General features: G+C 39.7%; 1 protein-coding gene across 4 annotated transcripts in view; it reads right to left on the bottom strand.

Annotated features, from left to right (window-relative positions):
* The window catches only part of PRUNE2 (prune homolog 2 with BCH domain), a 143,541-nt gene that overhangs the window by 100,430 nt on the left and 24,502 nt on the right, over nucleotides 1–18,609 (bottom strand). For all 4 annotated transcript variants that reach the window (XM_042450119.1, XM_042450117.1, XM_042450116.1 and 1 more), the window contains exons 2-4: nucleotides 8,990–9,094; nucleotides 6,772–6,974; nucleotides 4,730–4,893 (exon numbers count right to left, since the gene is read on the bottom strand). In XM_042450119.1, coding sequence (XP_042306053.1) covers nucleotides 4,730–4,893; nucleotides 6,772–6,974; nucleotides 8,990–9,094 — 472 coding nt within the window. The remainder of the gene's footprint in view (nucleotides 1–4,729; nucleotides 4,894–6,771; nucleotides 6,975–8,989; nucleotides 9,095–18,609) is intronic.

The following is an 18,609-nucleotide window of genomic DNA, read 5'->3' on the forward strand; positions in this document are numbered from 1 at the left end:
CCCAATAAAGGTATCATTGTTTGGATGTTATTGGATTTACTATTTTTCTTGTTAGTCCTAATTACTCAATTATTAGTTACTATTTAAATGCTGTCCAAAATTCTGTATCAGCTACTTCTCCAGGTCTGACCCACCCACTGTGTATTGAAACTTGACAGAAGCTTCATTCACCCATGTCCCACTCACTGACAGAATGGACCTCCTTCTTCCCATGCAGCCTATGCCTGGTATAGTAAGTTAAGGACTATGGCAATAGTGTCACAAGGGTTTTATCACACCGCTAAAAAACCCTGGATTAAATCTCCAAAACTGAAGTCTAATTGAAGTCTAAGCAGTTTGCTGAGCACACCTGGGACCTGTGCTACAGATGGGCTGTATTCAGCGGGTGGATTTGGTGGCAAAATCCAGGCAATAAAACCCGACTGCATCCTGAATTAGACTTCAGTTTGGGAGAGGTATGCTGGGTTTTTTTTAGCAGTGCAATGAACTCCTGAGTAGCAATTGTGAATACAGAACAGTTATCAGTAACTGTTCGGCTGCATGGAGAAAAGGAGCTCTAGTCTGCTTTTTAGTTGCTTTAGGTTTTAGTGCCCACAACACTTGCTGATTGGAAGCAGGGGGCAATGGTGCAGCATCCAGCAATGTTCCTATAGCTGGACACACAGCAGCAGGCATTCTCCAGGACTTCCCAGGAATCCTCCAGACAGAGGTCTCAGAGAATTATGTCATTTCTGGATGACATCAAGGACATAATTGATTGCTTCTCTGCTGTCCCACCCACTGTTCTCCATTAGCCAGTAAATGGCTGTGTTGGAGGGGAGGGGACCTACAGACTGACCAAAAAAGTGAGTTGGACTTAATTATCTTCCAGTTTTTGCTGATTTAGCTGTGTCTAGCCAGCATTTGCTTCCAAAATCAGCAAGCATTGCTTCCAAGTCAACACAGGTTACTAGGAACTGGGAATGAAATATTAAATGAATTGTTATTGCTGTGTAGCTGCAAGGCGTTCTCAACTTATGACAACTCTAAGGCAAACCTATCACAAAGTTTTCTTGGAAAGATTTTTCAGAGGTAGCTTCCTATTGCCTTCCACTCAGGTTGGGAGACTATGACTTGTCAAAGGTCACCCAGTGGGTTTCCATGTCCAAGTCCTAGTCCAGCACCCAAACCACTACGCCATGATGGTTGCAACTACCTGCTAACCTGTGTTGGCCTATGAATTTCTACAAATGTACTAATAATTAAGAATATACTTGCCCTCCACATTCATTGGGGTTAGGGACACAGGACCCCTGTTGAAGGGGGGAAACCAAAAATAAAAAACCACTATTTTTTTACCTGAGAGAACAACTCTCTAGGAATCTCTAGGTCCTCCAGGGCGATTCTGTGGTCAAGATCTGCCAGACGTTGACCATGAAATTGCACCGGAGGACCTACAAATGCCTAGAGAAATGTTCTTTCTTGGAATCTCTAGGTCCTCCATTGTGACTTTTGGCAGAAGCTGACAAGCGAGTCATGCTAGAGAGAACATATCAATCAAATAAAATCCGCAAGAGTCAAAGCCACAAATGTGCAGGGCTATTGTATAATTAACGTTATGAAATATACCAAAACCAAAAGTAGCCACATCAGCCATGAGCTTGCATGCATTTTTGTGTACTTTTACTTAGCACGATAAGGGTATTACACTAATAGGGTTTCTAGAATTATAAAGCAAATTAAAGCAGTTGGCCAATTTTAAAGAAATAGGTAGCAGCAGTCAAGTTGTAAAGCAACATATAGGCTCATTAGTTTAGAATTAAAGTTGACTAGAAAATCAGCGCTGATTTGTAAGGCTAATTGTTCAGCAAAAAAAGATCAAGAAAGCTATGCTTCAATACAACTACAATAAAATTATTTGATTAATTTTATTTTAATTTATCACTTGTCAGCACAGTGTAATTAAACAATTGAGCAATAATTGCACAACAGTTTTTCGTTAAATCAATTCACGATCTTAGTTCAGATGAGAGATAAATACTGGCACTATGTAGGCTATATGCAACATTAATTCTACCTAAAATAGCCCCAATGAATTTAATGGGCCTTACTGGTCACCACCAAGTTGTCCCATTAATTTCAATGTACCTACAGTATGCCAGGTGTGATTACCACTGGGGTTGCATCTAGACTGCAAAATTAATGCAGAATTTGACACAGCCTTAACTGCCATGGCTCAATGCTATGAAATTCTGGGATATGTAGTTTTGTAAGATATTTAGCCTTCTCTGTCAGAGAGCTCTGGAGCCAACAAACTATAAATCCCAGGATTCCACAGGATGGAGCCAGTTAAAACAGTGTCAAACTGCATTGGTTCTGCAGTGTAGCAGCAGCTTTAGTCATTCTGGATTAAACATGCCATTCATATACCATCAGAGCTTTCTCTATTTGAACCTGAAGAAACTCCAGATAGTTCAAGTCATACCACTAAAATAACATAAATATGCAAATTTACACATGAGTTACAGGCTGAAAATGGAAAAAAAAACAATGGCTGTCAGTTACCATTGCCTTTGGGAATCTCACAGCAAGACTGAGTCAGTACTCCTACAACTCTCAAGAGCTAGCACATGCTACATCACAGCTGCAGGCAAAACTGTTTTGATGGAGGAAGTACAACAGTATCCTTCATGAAGGACAAAAGTGCCTGGATACTTGGATTTCTTTTCCTGGTTTAAAAAAGGAAATTCATTTACCCTGAAATCTATAAAAGGTCAGTGATGCAATCCACTTAGCCTTTATGACCAAATAGGAAAAGTGTGCAGATCTTACTGTGAATCATCCATCTTATAAACAAGGAGGGTGATTTTAAAAATAAATACTGGCTTTCTTCCCATCTCCTTAAAGGGAGCTTTTTACAATGATATGCAAGCAGCTAGAGTAACAAATGAATCTTGTATCATTCACTTACAAGTTTCAAAGGATGGCACAGGGGGGATGATAGGAACTCCTAATTTAAATATGCCTGTGTTTACAAGTTACAATCTGTGCACCTTGTGGGATCCTTCATGGCCTTGTACAAATAAACAGAAGGAGGTATTTTTTGAGAGTACACTGACCCAAGGTACCTGACAATCAGTTTACTGAATTATATCCTTGCCAGCTGGCTCTCACCAAAAATGTAATGAATCAGCAAATTAATGGATCCAGAGTTTGGCAACAGTCCCCTAGTAAATACCGTTTGGGAAATAAAATGATACAGGCCCAGGTCTCTGGCAGGTTTTCTAATTGTTAGCTCTTGGCATGAACCCAAAAAATGGAGTCAGCCTTGACAAACACCAGAGCCTGTCTCAGTGTACTGTGATTCTTTGTATTTTGTAGAATTCTACTGGGAAGAATTATTTTGTTCTGAAGATGCAGACATGGCAAAAAATATAATGGAAAACCAGAAGATTAAAACAAACTTAAATGTGAGATGTACCTTGCAATGTCATTATTAGCTTTGCAACACCTATGTTTATTTCTTTATTTTCAGCCATGCTGGTACTGATTGCCTGCTAACCTTCCCTTTGAAGGGACCCTCTGGGTGGCACAGACTGAGAGGAACTCAACAGAAATCCCATGGGAAATGACACATAAAGAGGGCATCCTCTTGTTATGCCATCCCTCCTTTCTTTTAATAACTTTTATAGATTGTGATGGGAGCCCTGGTGGCACGGTGGTTAAATGCCAGTAGTGCAGCCACAATTTGGTCCCTGGACTTGAAGGTTGACTCAGCCTTCCAATCTTTTGTAGGTCAACAAAATGAGTACCCTGCTTGTTGGGGGCAATTGGCTTACAGATTGTAATCTGCCTAGAGAGAACTGAGTTCACTGATAAGTGGTATAGAAATGTAAATGCTACAGATACTGCTATGGCTAATACAAATAATAACAATCTGCATCAAGATGGCACCAAATTTTTGCCCATTGTAATTTTTTAATCAAAAGGCAATCTCACACTCTGAGCCTCAGAGGATGGCAAAGGCAACCCCCCTCATGATAGGCTCACCTTGGGGTTGCCATAAGTCGGAAACGACTCAAAGGCCCACGACACCAACAAAGTTCTTGAGTAGACCTAAAAGATTTTTACAGTAGGAAAGCAGATGTTCACCTTCCTTCAAGGTCAACTGAACAGAAAGACGCACATTGTGGGTATTACCAATGCTCAAAATTAGGGTGCCCGCTTTCTGTGTCACTTTCCATTGTTGAGTTTCCATCAGTCACAGAATGCCAGGCTAGATAGATGCTACATTTCTTTTTCTGCTCAAGTCTTGCTTTGAGAATGGTGAGAAGTTTTCAATGCATGATACTGATGCAGGCCAAATAGAGGCCAAAACTCTCTAAGATTGATTATATTTAATGTGTGCTATAGCATTATTTTCCAAATGCCACACAAATGCCCAGAAACATGATCGGGGCAATGTAGAGATACTATACTATTCAAGCAATATGGAGATGTCTGCACTTAACATTCCTGTCTAATGACACAGCAAACACCCCAGTAAGGCCTATTGTTAAATGAACATTTTTAATATTCCACATAATGTTACTCTTCAACAAATTCTTTACACCCTGCTTCTTTTATGCAGCTTCCTATGGTCTTTAAAAGGACTGTTAATCAAAGAATGGATCATAGTCTATTTGCATGAATGGATTCAGAAACACTCCATTAAATCTTTCAGTATTTAATATAAAGAGCAATCTCTCACCTCTGAGGAGATGAGCCAGTTGTAAAGTGATTAACTCGGGTGCCTTTTGAAGAAGCTCTTTCGCTACAAGAGAGGAGGTGGATTCTGCTAACTCCAGATTGCCATCACGTTGCTCTTCAGGGCAGATGACTCTGACGACAGCTGATTCCAAACTTTTATCTTCGCTGTAAAGGAAGGTTTTCCAACGTTGGTTTATTACTTTATCTCCACCTTTTGAACTGTCTAAACTCTTTAATACAATGCTGCAGTCATCTCAACTAAGGGGCTGAACAGACCCCTTTCAGTGCTGGATCAGGGCCACGGCAACTATATGCCATGGGCCCAATATGGCCTTTTAAAAAGTGGCTCCTTTTTGCACTGCAGAAAGGGTGCCATAGCGACTGCTGCCACAGCTTTCTGGTACTCCTTTGGCGCTGCGTCATCTGGACGCACTGCCAGAGGGCACCATGACACCACCTGCCATGCGGTGGGGCATGTGGCATCATCCCACCATGGGGGCAGAGTTGGGGAGTACGTTGTGCGGATGCCACACCCCCACTCCATCCCAATGCTGGCCTTTGATGCCAGTCTGTTGAGGCTGTCAGTATCTAAGTTACATTATTATGCAACTGAATTCAGTAATAATTATTTATGAAATTACTGAATGGCAGGGGGTTGGACTGGATGGCCCTTGCGGTCTCTTCCAGCTCTATGATTCTGTACTGAAAGTAACAGCGCTATTCAGGCATTCAGTTCCAGCAGGAGTATGCAGAGGGAGTCCACCACCTTTACAGTATGTGTGCCAATAACATCTAGGTATTACATGCTTGTGTAAATCTTAAGGGAAACATTTCTGTAGAAATATATTTCCACATTGGGGACTCAAAACCTTTTGACAAGGATTATGTATTATGAATGTACAATAACATCCAAAATAACATCCAAAACAGTGATACCTTTATGAAAGAAATCTGATGCATAATGAAGCATCTTTCTTCAAAGTAAGGCTGGAAAATGCTGTTGGCACGCATGTCATCAATACGTGGCTGGGACTAGTCCCACATGTTTGCACTGGCCTCTTCACGCACTCAATAATAAATGATGTCATAAAAGTCATCTATGTATCTAACTCGCTCTCATTCAAGGTTTGGCCTACAGGGAAGGTGCACAAACTACACTTCATTGAAGCACCCCCCAAAAAGTTGCAGCTCATACAGGCTTCCTTTTTTAACACTTCCTATATTGTGAAAGTAGGGGATGCAGTGGCTTAGAAGTTAAGATGCCAATTTTGATGATTGGAAGATCGGAAGGTTGGCATTTCGAGGCATGAATGCTGCATCGTGGGATGAGCTCCTATCACTAGCCCCAGCCTCTGCCAACCTAGCAGTTCGAAAGCAAATGACATATCTCAACTTACAATGTTGCACCTGCAATTTAGCCCCTGACCCTGATGTCTGTGTATAGTATATGAATATCTTCAGGAAGGGAGTCTGTGAATGAGCTGCTATATGTGTGGAGGGATCCTTTCAAGCCTGAACCTGTGTTACCAAAATTCAGATGAATGGAGGCCTCTTCAGATGCATATTGACAAATCCTTTCTGAAGATGTCCAGAAGATAGACAAAAGAGTGAAGGATAGGACTTGCCCTGGACCTTTCTTATGCATTTACTTTAGGCTGGATGCCCAGCAGGAAAAGAGAATGAAGACAGAAGTGTTAATGCATTTGGGCTCCAAACATCGACGTCAGCGTACACGGATTCTGTGAATGATCTGCAACTTGGTAAACATGAGCTGTGTAAATACACATAGGAACAATAAAAAGATTACAATTCTAACATTCTACTATTCTTGTAAGAGTATATATGTATAATGGTTCTTTTGTGTGATTCAAAGTGTCTAAAGCTAAGAACAAGGCAAGCCATACCTATGCCTGAGTCCCCCTTCCCATGCTTGAACCAGCCTTGAGATGGAAAAAGAAGGGATGTTTGGGAGAAGCTAAGTACAAATCTAGGATTTCAAAGTTCAAGCTGGGTTTAATAGTAATTAAATATCTAGAGAAATACCTTGTCAGTGCTCTACTGTTCAGTAGTGTAAGAGATAATTTCCCTTCATTGTTAAGCTGGTTCAAATTGATTTCATCACGGAAAACATGGAGAGACTCTGGAATATTCAGCTCTTCCAAAATAAATCCAGTTTCTGTACAGTAGCAGAATTCTCTTCTCGTTATGTTCAGTACAGGCAAGCAAAGAATGTTAGGTGGGCTGACCTATAAGAAGAAAATTCCTGGGAGTTAGGAAGCACTGAAGTAGCATGAACAATTTTTCAAATCATACCCAGAAGCCATGAGATGGAAATTCATAATGCTTTTGCCATCCTGCTATTTCTAGAAGGTAGCTGAAAGATGCAGGATGTATGCCACTTTACCAGCAGTGAGGGGGGCTTGTTGGCAGGAGGAAATTTGCACTGCTGGAGCTCTGCCAGTGTGCCCACAGGAAATGCTGTGAGTGTACTAGGGCAGGGGAAATCCAAATATGTAAAGAGGCATAGGGGGAAAGCATGGCTTCAGCAGATACAAAACACCACACCACCCCTTGGCGCCTTAATATATTCCCAATAGACTGCCATTATACCAGTGTTAGGATTTACAATCTCTAACATCATATATTTCTTCCCATTCATGCTAGTGGGAAAGAAATGGGGAAGAAAAGAGCAAAAGCAAGTACATTTCTATACTGCTTACCAACGTACTAAGCAGTTTACAAAGTGTAAGCCAATAACTGGATATTCATTTTAGCAACCTACGGAAGCATGCCAGGCTGAGTAGACCCGGAGCCCCTGGCTAAGACTGAACTCACAACCTTGTGGTCTGTGAGTGAGTGGCTGCAGTACAGGCATTTAACCACTGCACCACCAGGAAATATAATATTACTGTATATAAATACAGTGGGTCCTCGCCTTACGCGGGGGATCCGTTCTGGATCCCTCCGCGTAAGGTGAATTCCGCCTATGCTCAAGCCCCATTGGAAACAATGGGGCTCGTGCGCGGCAGCGCGGCGGCGCAGGCGTGCGCAGGGCGCAACGGGCGCACATGCCCATTCAATTGAATGGGACGCCCCGCCCCTTCTGCCCCGTGCGCGCCCCGCGGCTTGAGCGCGTACGCTCAAGTCCGCGTATGTAAAGACAACGTATGGCGAGGTTCCACTGTATTATTTTCTGATAAAAGTGCTGTTTCCTACACAGAAAAAGGCTGTTTTCTGTGGAAACCAATCATATATGAATTTTGTACAGAATAAATCCCTGCACTGCAAAGGTTCTCTTCAGTCTATGATGCTTCTTATCAGAGTTTCTTGGTACTTAAAAAACATGGTTTTCAAAGATTTTTTGGGGGGGGGGATTAATCCCTATTTTTAATATTATTATCAGTATTTTCAACTGAAACCAGAAACACTGCACCAGAACAGACTGGCAAGAAGAGGCAGCCTGAAGCTGCCCCCACCGAAGACAGATTGGGGCCATGGCAAACAAATGCCAATCCGCCTTGAAGCCAGCCCAAAAAAGAGTGGGAAAAATTCTTTGGGGCCAGGAAAGAGGGGACTTTCCCCACCCCACCACAGCCTGAAGCTGGCTTCAAGAAGCTCCAGCGGTGTGCAGTATGTAAACGCCACACTACTGCAGTGTATTGGAGCCACCCACATCTGGCCAGCTGTCTGACTTCCAGGCGGCTTCAGGGAGGCTTGGGAGTGTGCAGCGTATAAATGCCACACTCCCAAGCCACCTGTACTGTGACTTTAAAGGGCCGTTTGTTCCAGCCTATTGACAACCAGTGAAGTTCCTTTAAAAACTGTGTAATATTGTTTCTATGAGCTGCTCTAGTGAGCAGTCAAGCTATTTCATTTTGGAATGGCTGCAGCTTCAAGGAAACCACGCAGAATGCAATATATAGCATACATATAATGTAATATACCTTATAGAACTGCACTGTGAGCAAGTCAGTGAGAGTACATTCTATTTCTAAAGGACAATTAAGAAAATGGGTACCATTCTAGAGAGAAGTTATTAAATTCTAAACTTAGGGGGTCCTAAATAAGTGGTTCTTGAATAGTTGTCCTATAAAAGAAAATGCAGGGTCTAAAGCAATGATCCAACATTAAACCCACACATAAAACCAGAATATTTTATAGTGACTCTTTGAAGTTCTCCTGGCTGATGGGTAAAGAACTACAGTGGAATAATGATTATTATCATCCAAAGTATTAAAGAATATCAATAGAATATATTTACCTTTTCAAGATAATAGGCATATATCAGAGCAGAAATAAAAGAATCCAAATCACAGGACTTCTTTCCAAGGACTACATGCACTTTATCTAGGTGCTTATTTCGACTCTAGAACAGAAGATAATTTTGAAATAATCAGAAACAAGGAATTAAAATGTAGGTTATCATTTTCAATTACTGTAGCTAAATATCAGGAAAAAATTATCTGTTGCAAAACAATCTGTGTGCTAGTCCTGCCATTTGGGATTTATGGAAGGAGCATAATAAAGGCCACTGTGGTGTAATGGTTTGGATGCAGGACTAGGACACTGGACGACCTCACTCAGCCATGGAAACCCATTGAGTGACCTTGGTGAGTTACACCCCCTCAGCCTCAGATGATGGCAATGGCAACCCCCTTCTGAAGAAACTTGCCAAGAAAACCCTATGATAGGTTTGCCTTAGGGTCACCATAAATTGGAAACGACTTGAAGGAATGCAACAACAACAACAACAACAACAACAACAACAATAAAGACAGACACCAGGTTAATGTGTAAGAGGAAGGCAGTGGTTTCTATAGTAGTTAGGCTCAGACCTATGTGCTCTGTCCATCTCTCCTCCCTTTTTACATGCCTAAGGAGTAGATTTGCCAAACTAGGGGGAAATCCTCTAGGGGGGGAAATGGCAAGGACAACCCCAACAATGCAATGAGAACTAAGGGGGACTTAGTCACCTGGGAGCATGAGATTTCTTGAGAAGGTGAGAAACAGGGGTGGAAGATGGAATGAAACATCATGAAAGAAACCATGGCTGGCTGGAACACTGTCCAGGACATGCAGAGTCTATGACACCCCTGATCTGGCATTCAGTTTCTGCGCATTGCAACAAAGTTTTGGAGGCCCAAAGGAGAACTTTCGATGTTCACAAACAACCCTTGTTTTAAATGACATAACCCCATAGTGCCAAGAAGAAAATATCTATGTGTGTGGACAAAAGAAAACATAAAACAGTGAGGGACAGTGCAGAGATACCCTTAAGCAAATTGAAAAGATTCAGAAGAAAACATTAAGAAGAATGATTAATGGTGCAAGACATACTGTATGAGGGGATGCTGAAGGAACTAGCTGTGATCAGCCTAGAGAAAAGAAGCATATCCATCCTTGAACATTTGAAAAACTCTTTATCAAGACGATCAAGAAAGGAACAGGCTCCCTACACACTTTAGTTGGTGTGACTTCCTTGCATGTCTTTTGCTCTCACTGAAGACTTCCAAACTCAGAAATTAACTATGACTCTCTGGAATACTTTCAAATCAGTATTTAAAAAACAAGATGTTCAAATACATAAGTGGCATCTGAGCATCAAACACCTGCTAAATATATGACTATAATTAATATTTAGGGAGAAGAAGTAATGGTAAAATCAATGGTAAAAAAAGCACCCAGGAACAAGTGGAAAATACTGGTAAGAAATCATGGAGTACCAACAAATGAATCAATTACATTTGTCACTGGATTTATAATGCAATCCTGTGTTCCCCAGAAGAGCATCTCAAGGCTCACACGATATATCAGATCACCCTGCAATGTGGATGACTCCAGAGATTTGCCCTCCAAGTGGGAGACCCTCCCCTCTGGCCACTAGGGAAACATCTGATGATAGAACTCCAGTATCAGATTGTGGGGAGAGTTATGCCAGGAGCATAGTAGTGGGCATGCTGAGAAGGGCTGTGTAGATCAAAAAGGTCCCAGTATCCTTGCCCCACACCTGCTCCCAAACCAGCTCTAAAACATGCCACTCCTGAGGCCATTGTTTTTCAATGCTGTGCCATAGGTTTCAGAGCATGGGGATACATAAACACAAAAATTAACATGGCTAAGGAGGGAGGAAAAGAGTCAAAATACTGCTCCTTCTTCTGCCTAGCCAGTCCAAGATTAGAGGCTCTGGTGTTAGCACTCTCCAAGATTAAAGCTTGGATTGTCTTGCTTGTGTACTAGCAAAAACATATTATGGAAATTATAGAAAAACTTCCACTGATGAACAACCCCATCTAAATATTGTAGGTGTATCTGAGACCATTGTATCCCAATTTCTACTGTTGTACAGACTATAGCATACTCTCCAACTGTCCTGATTTGTCAAGAAAAATCCTGACTGATATCTGTCATCCCATTTTTCACCTGATTTTTAAATTTCTGTTTCTCTCTCCTCTGGTCACCTTTCCCCCTTCTCATTAGCTTATCTCTGTTGGTGCAAACTGAGTTCAAAGCGCAAAAGTAGTTTGCACTCATTTATCTCAGTGGAAGGGGGGGTTGGAAACTTGCCCTTCCCTATAGAACTTGCCCTTCCCTATAAAGTCAGGCAAAAGCAGTTTGATGCAGCCTCTTCTAGCTTGCATCTTCTTCTTCATTAATGAGGAATCTTTGCCATCTCAATCATAGTCTGATGTTGCTTGATCTCACATATCTGAGACCAGTGTATCCTAATCTCTACCATCCTTCACAATACAATTATTTCTTAAGGAAACTACAGACATGGAAGCAAGGAAATGGACATTTGAACACTTTCATCAAGCAAGGGTTGCTTTTCTCATATGGGCCTCTGCATGGAAGTAAACAAAACTCATGTTGGCATGACAAAGGCTGAAGTATGAGTGTCTTCAACAGTTTAAAACAAAGCTAAAATGTTATTTCCTTTCCTTACTGTATGTGTGTGCCTTCAGAACACAAGTAGTGTAGCTATAATACTCTCTAGTTCTCTCTGTATCCTTCTGCCTCTGTCTTTCTGAAACTGTCTAGAAGTACTCTTGATCTAGGTGCCACTGTTAGCTTCCAGCATTGATTATTTCAAGCAAAATACAAACAACTTGTATCATATGTTCTGCTTGTTTTCCTGTTTGATAGTCATATCTGTTAAGAAAATAAACAAATAAATAAATGGGCTGCTAGACAATTGAGCTTAGAAAATGCCTCTCTGGATTTCCATTAGGATTTTCAACTTTCTGTATTTATAATTAGCTTTACCAATTTCTCCTAAACAATCCCAATTTTAATTATTAGCCATGTGTATGTATAAATGTGCATGTGTGAGAGAGATAGAAACTAGATGATAGATAGATAGATAGATAGATAGATAGATTTATATTCTTTCTCAAACGCTACACACATTCTAGAAAAAATTTTCTCTCCCTTGTGTGCCAACTGATCATCACTGAAAGCACCTCTTCCTTGGGCCCTGTGGTATCACCAGAACTATGGGAGAACAGTGGTTACAATGCAACTTCTGTTTGTCTTCTCTCTTCCTACCTCCATTGAAGCACAAGTATATATTTAGCCTGCAGGCATTCAATTACCTCTGAAAATATTGCAATGTCAAACTTTGAAATTGTCTTTTTGGGTTCAGAGAAAACTTTCAGTGGAATTCATTGTGCCTAGAAGGAATCTGTCTACCATCACAAATTCCCAGATTACTAAAAACCCTGCACAAATTCCCAATTACTGTAGACCAGAAGTACATACAACTCAGGAAAGGAATTTAATTTATAGCTCATTAAAAAAAACTTATGGGTCTCCTTCTCTCCTGGACCATGTATTTTCTTATTTGTATGGAGTTTATCAGACAAGGGAAATTGGAAGTATAATCCAATGGCAATCTGAATGCAATCATTCAGTTCAACAGTTGTCTTAGAAGGATGATGGATATGCTCTTAAGAGCTCAACTGGATGGTACGTCTGCTAAGTTAGATCACTTAGAATGCATGTGTTTTTGCTTTTCTCTTTATTTGTCTTAAATATTTTAAGATGCATGAGTCATTGGTCAAATTTAATATTGGGCTGGGCAAGATACAGCAGAACTGTACATTTTCTCTTTTCTCCAATGATCCTGCTCAATGATCACATGAGAACATTGCCTCCATTATTCTAGCCATGCATTAAGAGAAGCAAATAGGACAGTCAAAAAAATGTAGGATGTTATAAAATAAAAACTAAAAACAGCAATATAAATATAAATTCATACTTCTTAGTCATGCTTAAAATGGAGGACATTTTGACATTCCTCCTGGACAGAATGTTGAAATGTAGGGCATGTCCTGGAAAGGTAGGGTGTCTGGTCACCCTGATAAAGGACTGCTCCCATTTGCTGCTCACTACTGTGAAACTCTTTTGCAAATGTCTAAGAAGGTAAAAAGAGCCCCACTGGATCAAGTAACATGCCTATCCAGTCCAGCATCATGTTTGGATTGTCACCCAAATGTCTACAAAAAACTCACAGGCAGGACATGGTTCCATTTTGTGGTGCTTTTTGTTCTTTCTAGATTGACTCTATGCCTTCCATTACATACAGAGTGATAGTGGTCCAATATGTCCTTATCTGTTGTTCCTATAAAGCAGGGATGTGTGAACCGTCAGATGCTGTGGGACTACGGTTCTCATGGCCTATCCAGCATAGCAAATGGTGAGGGATGACAACAGTTGCAATTCAGCAACACCTAGATGACCTCCCATTCTTCATCCCACCCAGAGAATTCATGGCCAGCAGGTAAACCCATCCATCCGGTTCTCTCTGTAGGTTTCCATGGTATCCAATGTATCTACATTCTGCTTTAAAACCAAGCATTCCATTGTCATCTTCTTGGCTTAGAAGTTTCTAGCATGCACATATGAACATTGATAAATAAATTAAAATAAAATAAATGCATATAAATAAGCATACATCATCCCTCTCCAGGGTTGGGAAAAAAACAGGATTTTTAATTTAAAATAAAAAACCTAAAAACCCCGGGGGGGGGGTGTTTAAAGCACGTTTTTGTTTTGTTTTGTTTAAACCAGTTTTTTAAATTAATGTTTAATGAAAAAATTGATTCCTGCTAATTATAGTAATATATATATAATACAGAGTCAGTGTGGTGTTGTGGTTTGAGTGTTGGACTATGATTCTGGCAACCAGGGTTAAAATCCTGCCTTGGCCATGGAAACCCAGTGAGTGATCTTGGACAAGCCACACTCTCTCAGCCTCAGAGGATGACAGTGGCAAACCCATTCTGAAGAAACTTGCCAAGAAAACCCCGATTTGTCTTAGGGTTGCCATAAGTCAGAAGGTACACAACAACAATTATATTAATGATGTGAAAGATTATTTGATGTATTTAAAATCTTCATCAACAATGTTTTAATGGTATCTAAAATTAACAATCCAAAGTTATTACATTTTGATGTGATTTGCATCTTCCAATAAAACTTTGGATATTAGATTGTCAAGTTACTAGCCTATATCTAGGGGTATAAGACTATGCTGACATAGGACTAAATCTGAATATTAAGTAGTAACGTGCAGTTCAGATGTTATGGCCACTAGCTTAAATAATTATTGTTTTTTAAAAGTGCTCTTTTAAAGCAAGTTATTTTGGTTGAACTTATGTTAATTGAAATATATGTCTCTGAACAGCATTTCTATACAATAAAGTAGCAACTGACACTGGATACTAGTCTAATAACGAACAACTCTTAGATTGTACGCCATAGGCAGGCTTTCTCTTATATACTTGTTTTATGTACAGTGCTGTGCAAATCAACAGTGCTATATAAATAATAATAATAATAACTGCCAATAAACAAAGTAAAATGTTTAAATTCAAACAGTTATTATTATTTCAGGAAGAGAGTTGGACAATAATAGCCAAACTTAATAAATAAATAAATAAATTTAAAAATTCAGGCTTATTGTGTAGCTCAGCCTTCCCCAACTTGTTTACCCTGAGAAATCTTTGAAATAATGTTCACTTCTTGCATAAATATTATTATCTACAGGTTAAAGAAAGCTTCTTTTTTCCCAATCACAATTTCTCTTAAAAATCCGAGCAACCTCTCACTCTCACAGATGTTAGGGTTCCAGGTTGAGAAATTTTGGTATAGCTTTGCCTTGCTTCTGTTCAGACGATCATAAACATTGCCATCTTCATCCATGAGGGATGCTCACCTGGAACAACTTTTGTGATTTTTTTTTACCAAGAGATCGTTTAAGAGCCATTAGCCTGGTTCCTTTGCAGTTCAAGTGAACTTCATCCCTTCTATAAACAGCTGATTTACCCCAAAACATCTCCCAGTGCCTAAAAAAATTCCAAAACCAGCAACATTATCTCATCTCTACATTAAGCTCTGCCTATTTAAACAAGTCTCAGTCTGAGTGAAACTGGTAACATTTCAGAGAAACCCAGATTGGAGGTCTTGGATTTTATCTATCTGCCTAGTGGCCTAAATTTTGAATCCAAGGCTACATGAATATATTCCCCCATGTCACTGGTACCAATATGCACCATGACTGTTGTTTCCTCACCACCACTCTCCACAAACATGTATAAAAAAGTTTGACAACCATCATTGTAACAAACTTTGCAGTCAGGCAGGTAGATAGATCACCAAGTTCTATAAAAAAATCTATTCATAATATGTGGGTTTTCATTAGATCAGACTTTTACCAGACATAAGGGCCAATTTTCTAGTTGGAGACAATCTAGGGGCTTCACAAATTAACATAATATCCATAAGAAAAACCCCCAAATAAATTACTGGAAGTGCCTAGAAATCTACTTCTGGTTTTGAAAAGTTGTTGTGTGTCTTGGAGTCATTTTCAGCCCTAAGGTAAACTCATCCTAGGGGTTCCTTGGCAAGATGTAGTCCAAGGAGATTTGCTGCCTTCTGAGGATAAGAGAGTGTGAGTTGCCCAAAGTCAACTACTGGGTTTCCATGGCAGCATAGAGATTCAAATTCTGATGCCCCAGAGTCCTAGCCCAACATTCAAACCACTACACCACATTGGATTTTAACAGCACACTGGCTTTTAACAACATACTGCAAAAAGTTGGAGCGTTAATGTCAAAAAGTTCAGGGTGCCTGGAATCCATTTAAATGTGAGCTGCTGCCCCTGGAGGGTTCAAAGGCAGAAAAAGAGTGATCTAGGAGTGGTCAGATGTTGAGGGCTACAAAAAACAGCCTGGGGGGTCATTTTGCCCATTCCTACATGAGATACACACACAAATGGAAGTCACATGTCATCCAAGTGTGACTAGAAAACAAGTTACTTAAGTACACACACAGAGAGAGAAGGGTAGCTTTCTTACAGGCCATATATGCTTCTTGGTGCATCTACTCTCACTCTCTTCCGTCCAACTGGTTGAGCTTGGGGGGAAACAGCTTTTGATATAAAACATTAATAGAAAAGAAGAAGAAAAATCCATTGAAGTGACCTCCAGCCAGAAAAAGACTGTCCACCCTGCCAAGAAGAAAATGTAATTTGATACAACTGAGCAAGGAAATGTTTTACAGCAAAATGACTTTCCACTATAAGCCTGAATAAGCAGCAACATCAAGCTGTTCAGAACTCTCACTAGTAAAGAAGAATTTGAACTATAACAAGAGAACTGCAGGAATCTTCATGTGCTATCTTAACTTTGCCACCAGGAAATGTTGCTTTGTGTGACCAATAATTTGGAATACAGAAAACATACACAAATGTGTACACAATGCTTCAGCTTCATCTACTGGAGTATATCAGAAAGAGCCATGCCACTGCCACGTCTTGCGTTCTACTTCTTTGGTTGCCACATTATTCTTCTGTTTGGTATATATATTTACACCAGTACAGGGATGTGGGTAGCAATTCTGCATTGCTGTTCATGGACAAGATTCACTTTGGGTGCTAGTGTGCAATCTGCTTAAATCCTTTAAAGATAGAGGCAGAGTCAGAAAGGTGCCTCTCATGACTGCATTTTACCTAAAGGCAAGTATTTTCATATAAACCACGAATAATCATTAGCAACCCTATATCAATTATAGTGTCCTCAATCTTTTTTCCGTAGCCTATCCCTAGAAGTTAAATCAAAAGCCAATTTAAAAACAATGAAAGCTGTATAGATATCATCCCCAGATGGAGTTGCATATTTTTCAACTAAATGTTGAAGGATAAGATCCTGATCTATAGTTCAAAATCCACATATAAAACCAGTTCGTTCATAATCCAGTATATCATCCTGTTCTAACCAATCCAACAATTCTGAATGCAAATGACTAGCATACAGCTTACTAATACTAATAGTTAGCAAGTTTATTGGTCTGTAATCAGCGAGATCTGAATGTTCTTTTTTATAGATTGGGATAATGATTGCCAGACCTCAGTCCTCAGAAAAAAATAGCTGAATAATAAATCCAATTGAAAATCGGAGCTAAAACTGGGGCCCATCAAGCTAAATTTGCTTTAAACAATTGTGGAGAAATGATATTGTTTCCCTTGATCTGGTTTTAGCTATAAAATTAATTTAGACACCTCAGTGTCAGTAACAGAGGGCTGTTCAGGAAGGTTACTGCTATCAGCTGTTATCAACCATTCAGTATCTTGATCCATAGCATAGACCTTCTGGAAGTAGGGTTCCCAGGAAGATGCTGGAATATTGCAATCAATCCTAGGGGCAAAGTTATGGAGACTAACTGCTACCATCCTCCAGAAAGTAACTGAATCATGCATCCTAGATACCATGATTAAACACTGCTTTTTCCCCCCTGAGCCGCCTCTTTTTCTCCTTGAAATGTTATACCTCCTTTTCAAAAGAAACCAGTCTTCAGGCAGGGTTATTGGGTTCTGTTCTCTATATGACCTATATCTTATAATTAGAGAATTCTTCATAGCAACACATTTGTGACCAAACCAAGATTTGGAATTGTGATATGTAATATGTGTTCTGTTTAACAATTAAATTGATGTTGTAAGGACTCAATCAACATCTGGAACAGATCCATAGCTTCACTTGGAGTATCTGCTGCTAGTATGGAAAAACATAAGAAAAAATGGGTCTCTGAATGAAGAATCTTGCTTACAGATTTATTTAGCTCTTCAAACCATTTAATGTGGGATGGTATTATGTCTGTTAACATATTTAATAACCACTTAAGATCCACATAGACATTTTGCTCAGAGCCAGTGGTAGGTAGTTGCTATCTCATTGACATTTCACCGCAAAACTGTACAGCAGATTATAAAAAACTAAAACATAGTCAGTTGTGGACACTTCATTACTTGATAGGAAAGTAAATTCCACCTTTTTATCTCCTTCTGTGCTTCCATTCAAAATGACAAAGGCAAATATATCTATCATGTATAGAAGGCACAGACCCTCCATCGCCATTTTTCCTTCCTTGATATCCGATGCTCCAAGTGACATAAGTTATAAAGATGAAAAATTATTTTAATTATATTTTTATTCAATGTTTTAAATATATATTAAGAATTACAAAACTTATAAGAAAGAAAAGAAATAGAAACAAATGAAAGGGGAAAAATGAAAAAGAGAAGAAACAGATGACTTCCAGTCTTCCTGTTAATGGTTATATATGCATATAGTTATTCATGCCACACTCTCTAATATTATGACAAATTCCTTTCTCTCAATAACCTATTTTTTGTAATCATCAAAACCAAAAGTTACTGTCATTTTCTTTTCTATAAGAAATGTCAGTAGTGACCTTTCTCTAATCAAACAAGACAGTTTATCCATTTCTGCTAAGTCTGTTAACTTCAACAACTACTCCTCTATAGTACATAATGGCCTGTTACAGACAGCCAAAATAAAGCTGCTTCGAGTCACTTTGGAG

This window comes from Sceloporus undulatus, chromosome 2 (assembly GCF_019175285.1).
Source record: "Sceloporus undulatus isolate JIND9_A2432 ecotype Alabama chromosome 2, SceUnd_v1.1, whole genome shotgun sequence".
Classification (NCBI taxonomy): domain Eukaryota; kingdom Metazoa; phylum Chordata; class Lepidosauria; order Squamata; family Phrynosomatidae; genus Sceloporus; species Sceloporus undulatus.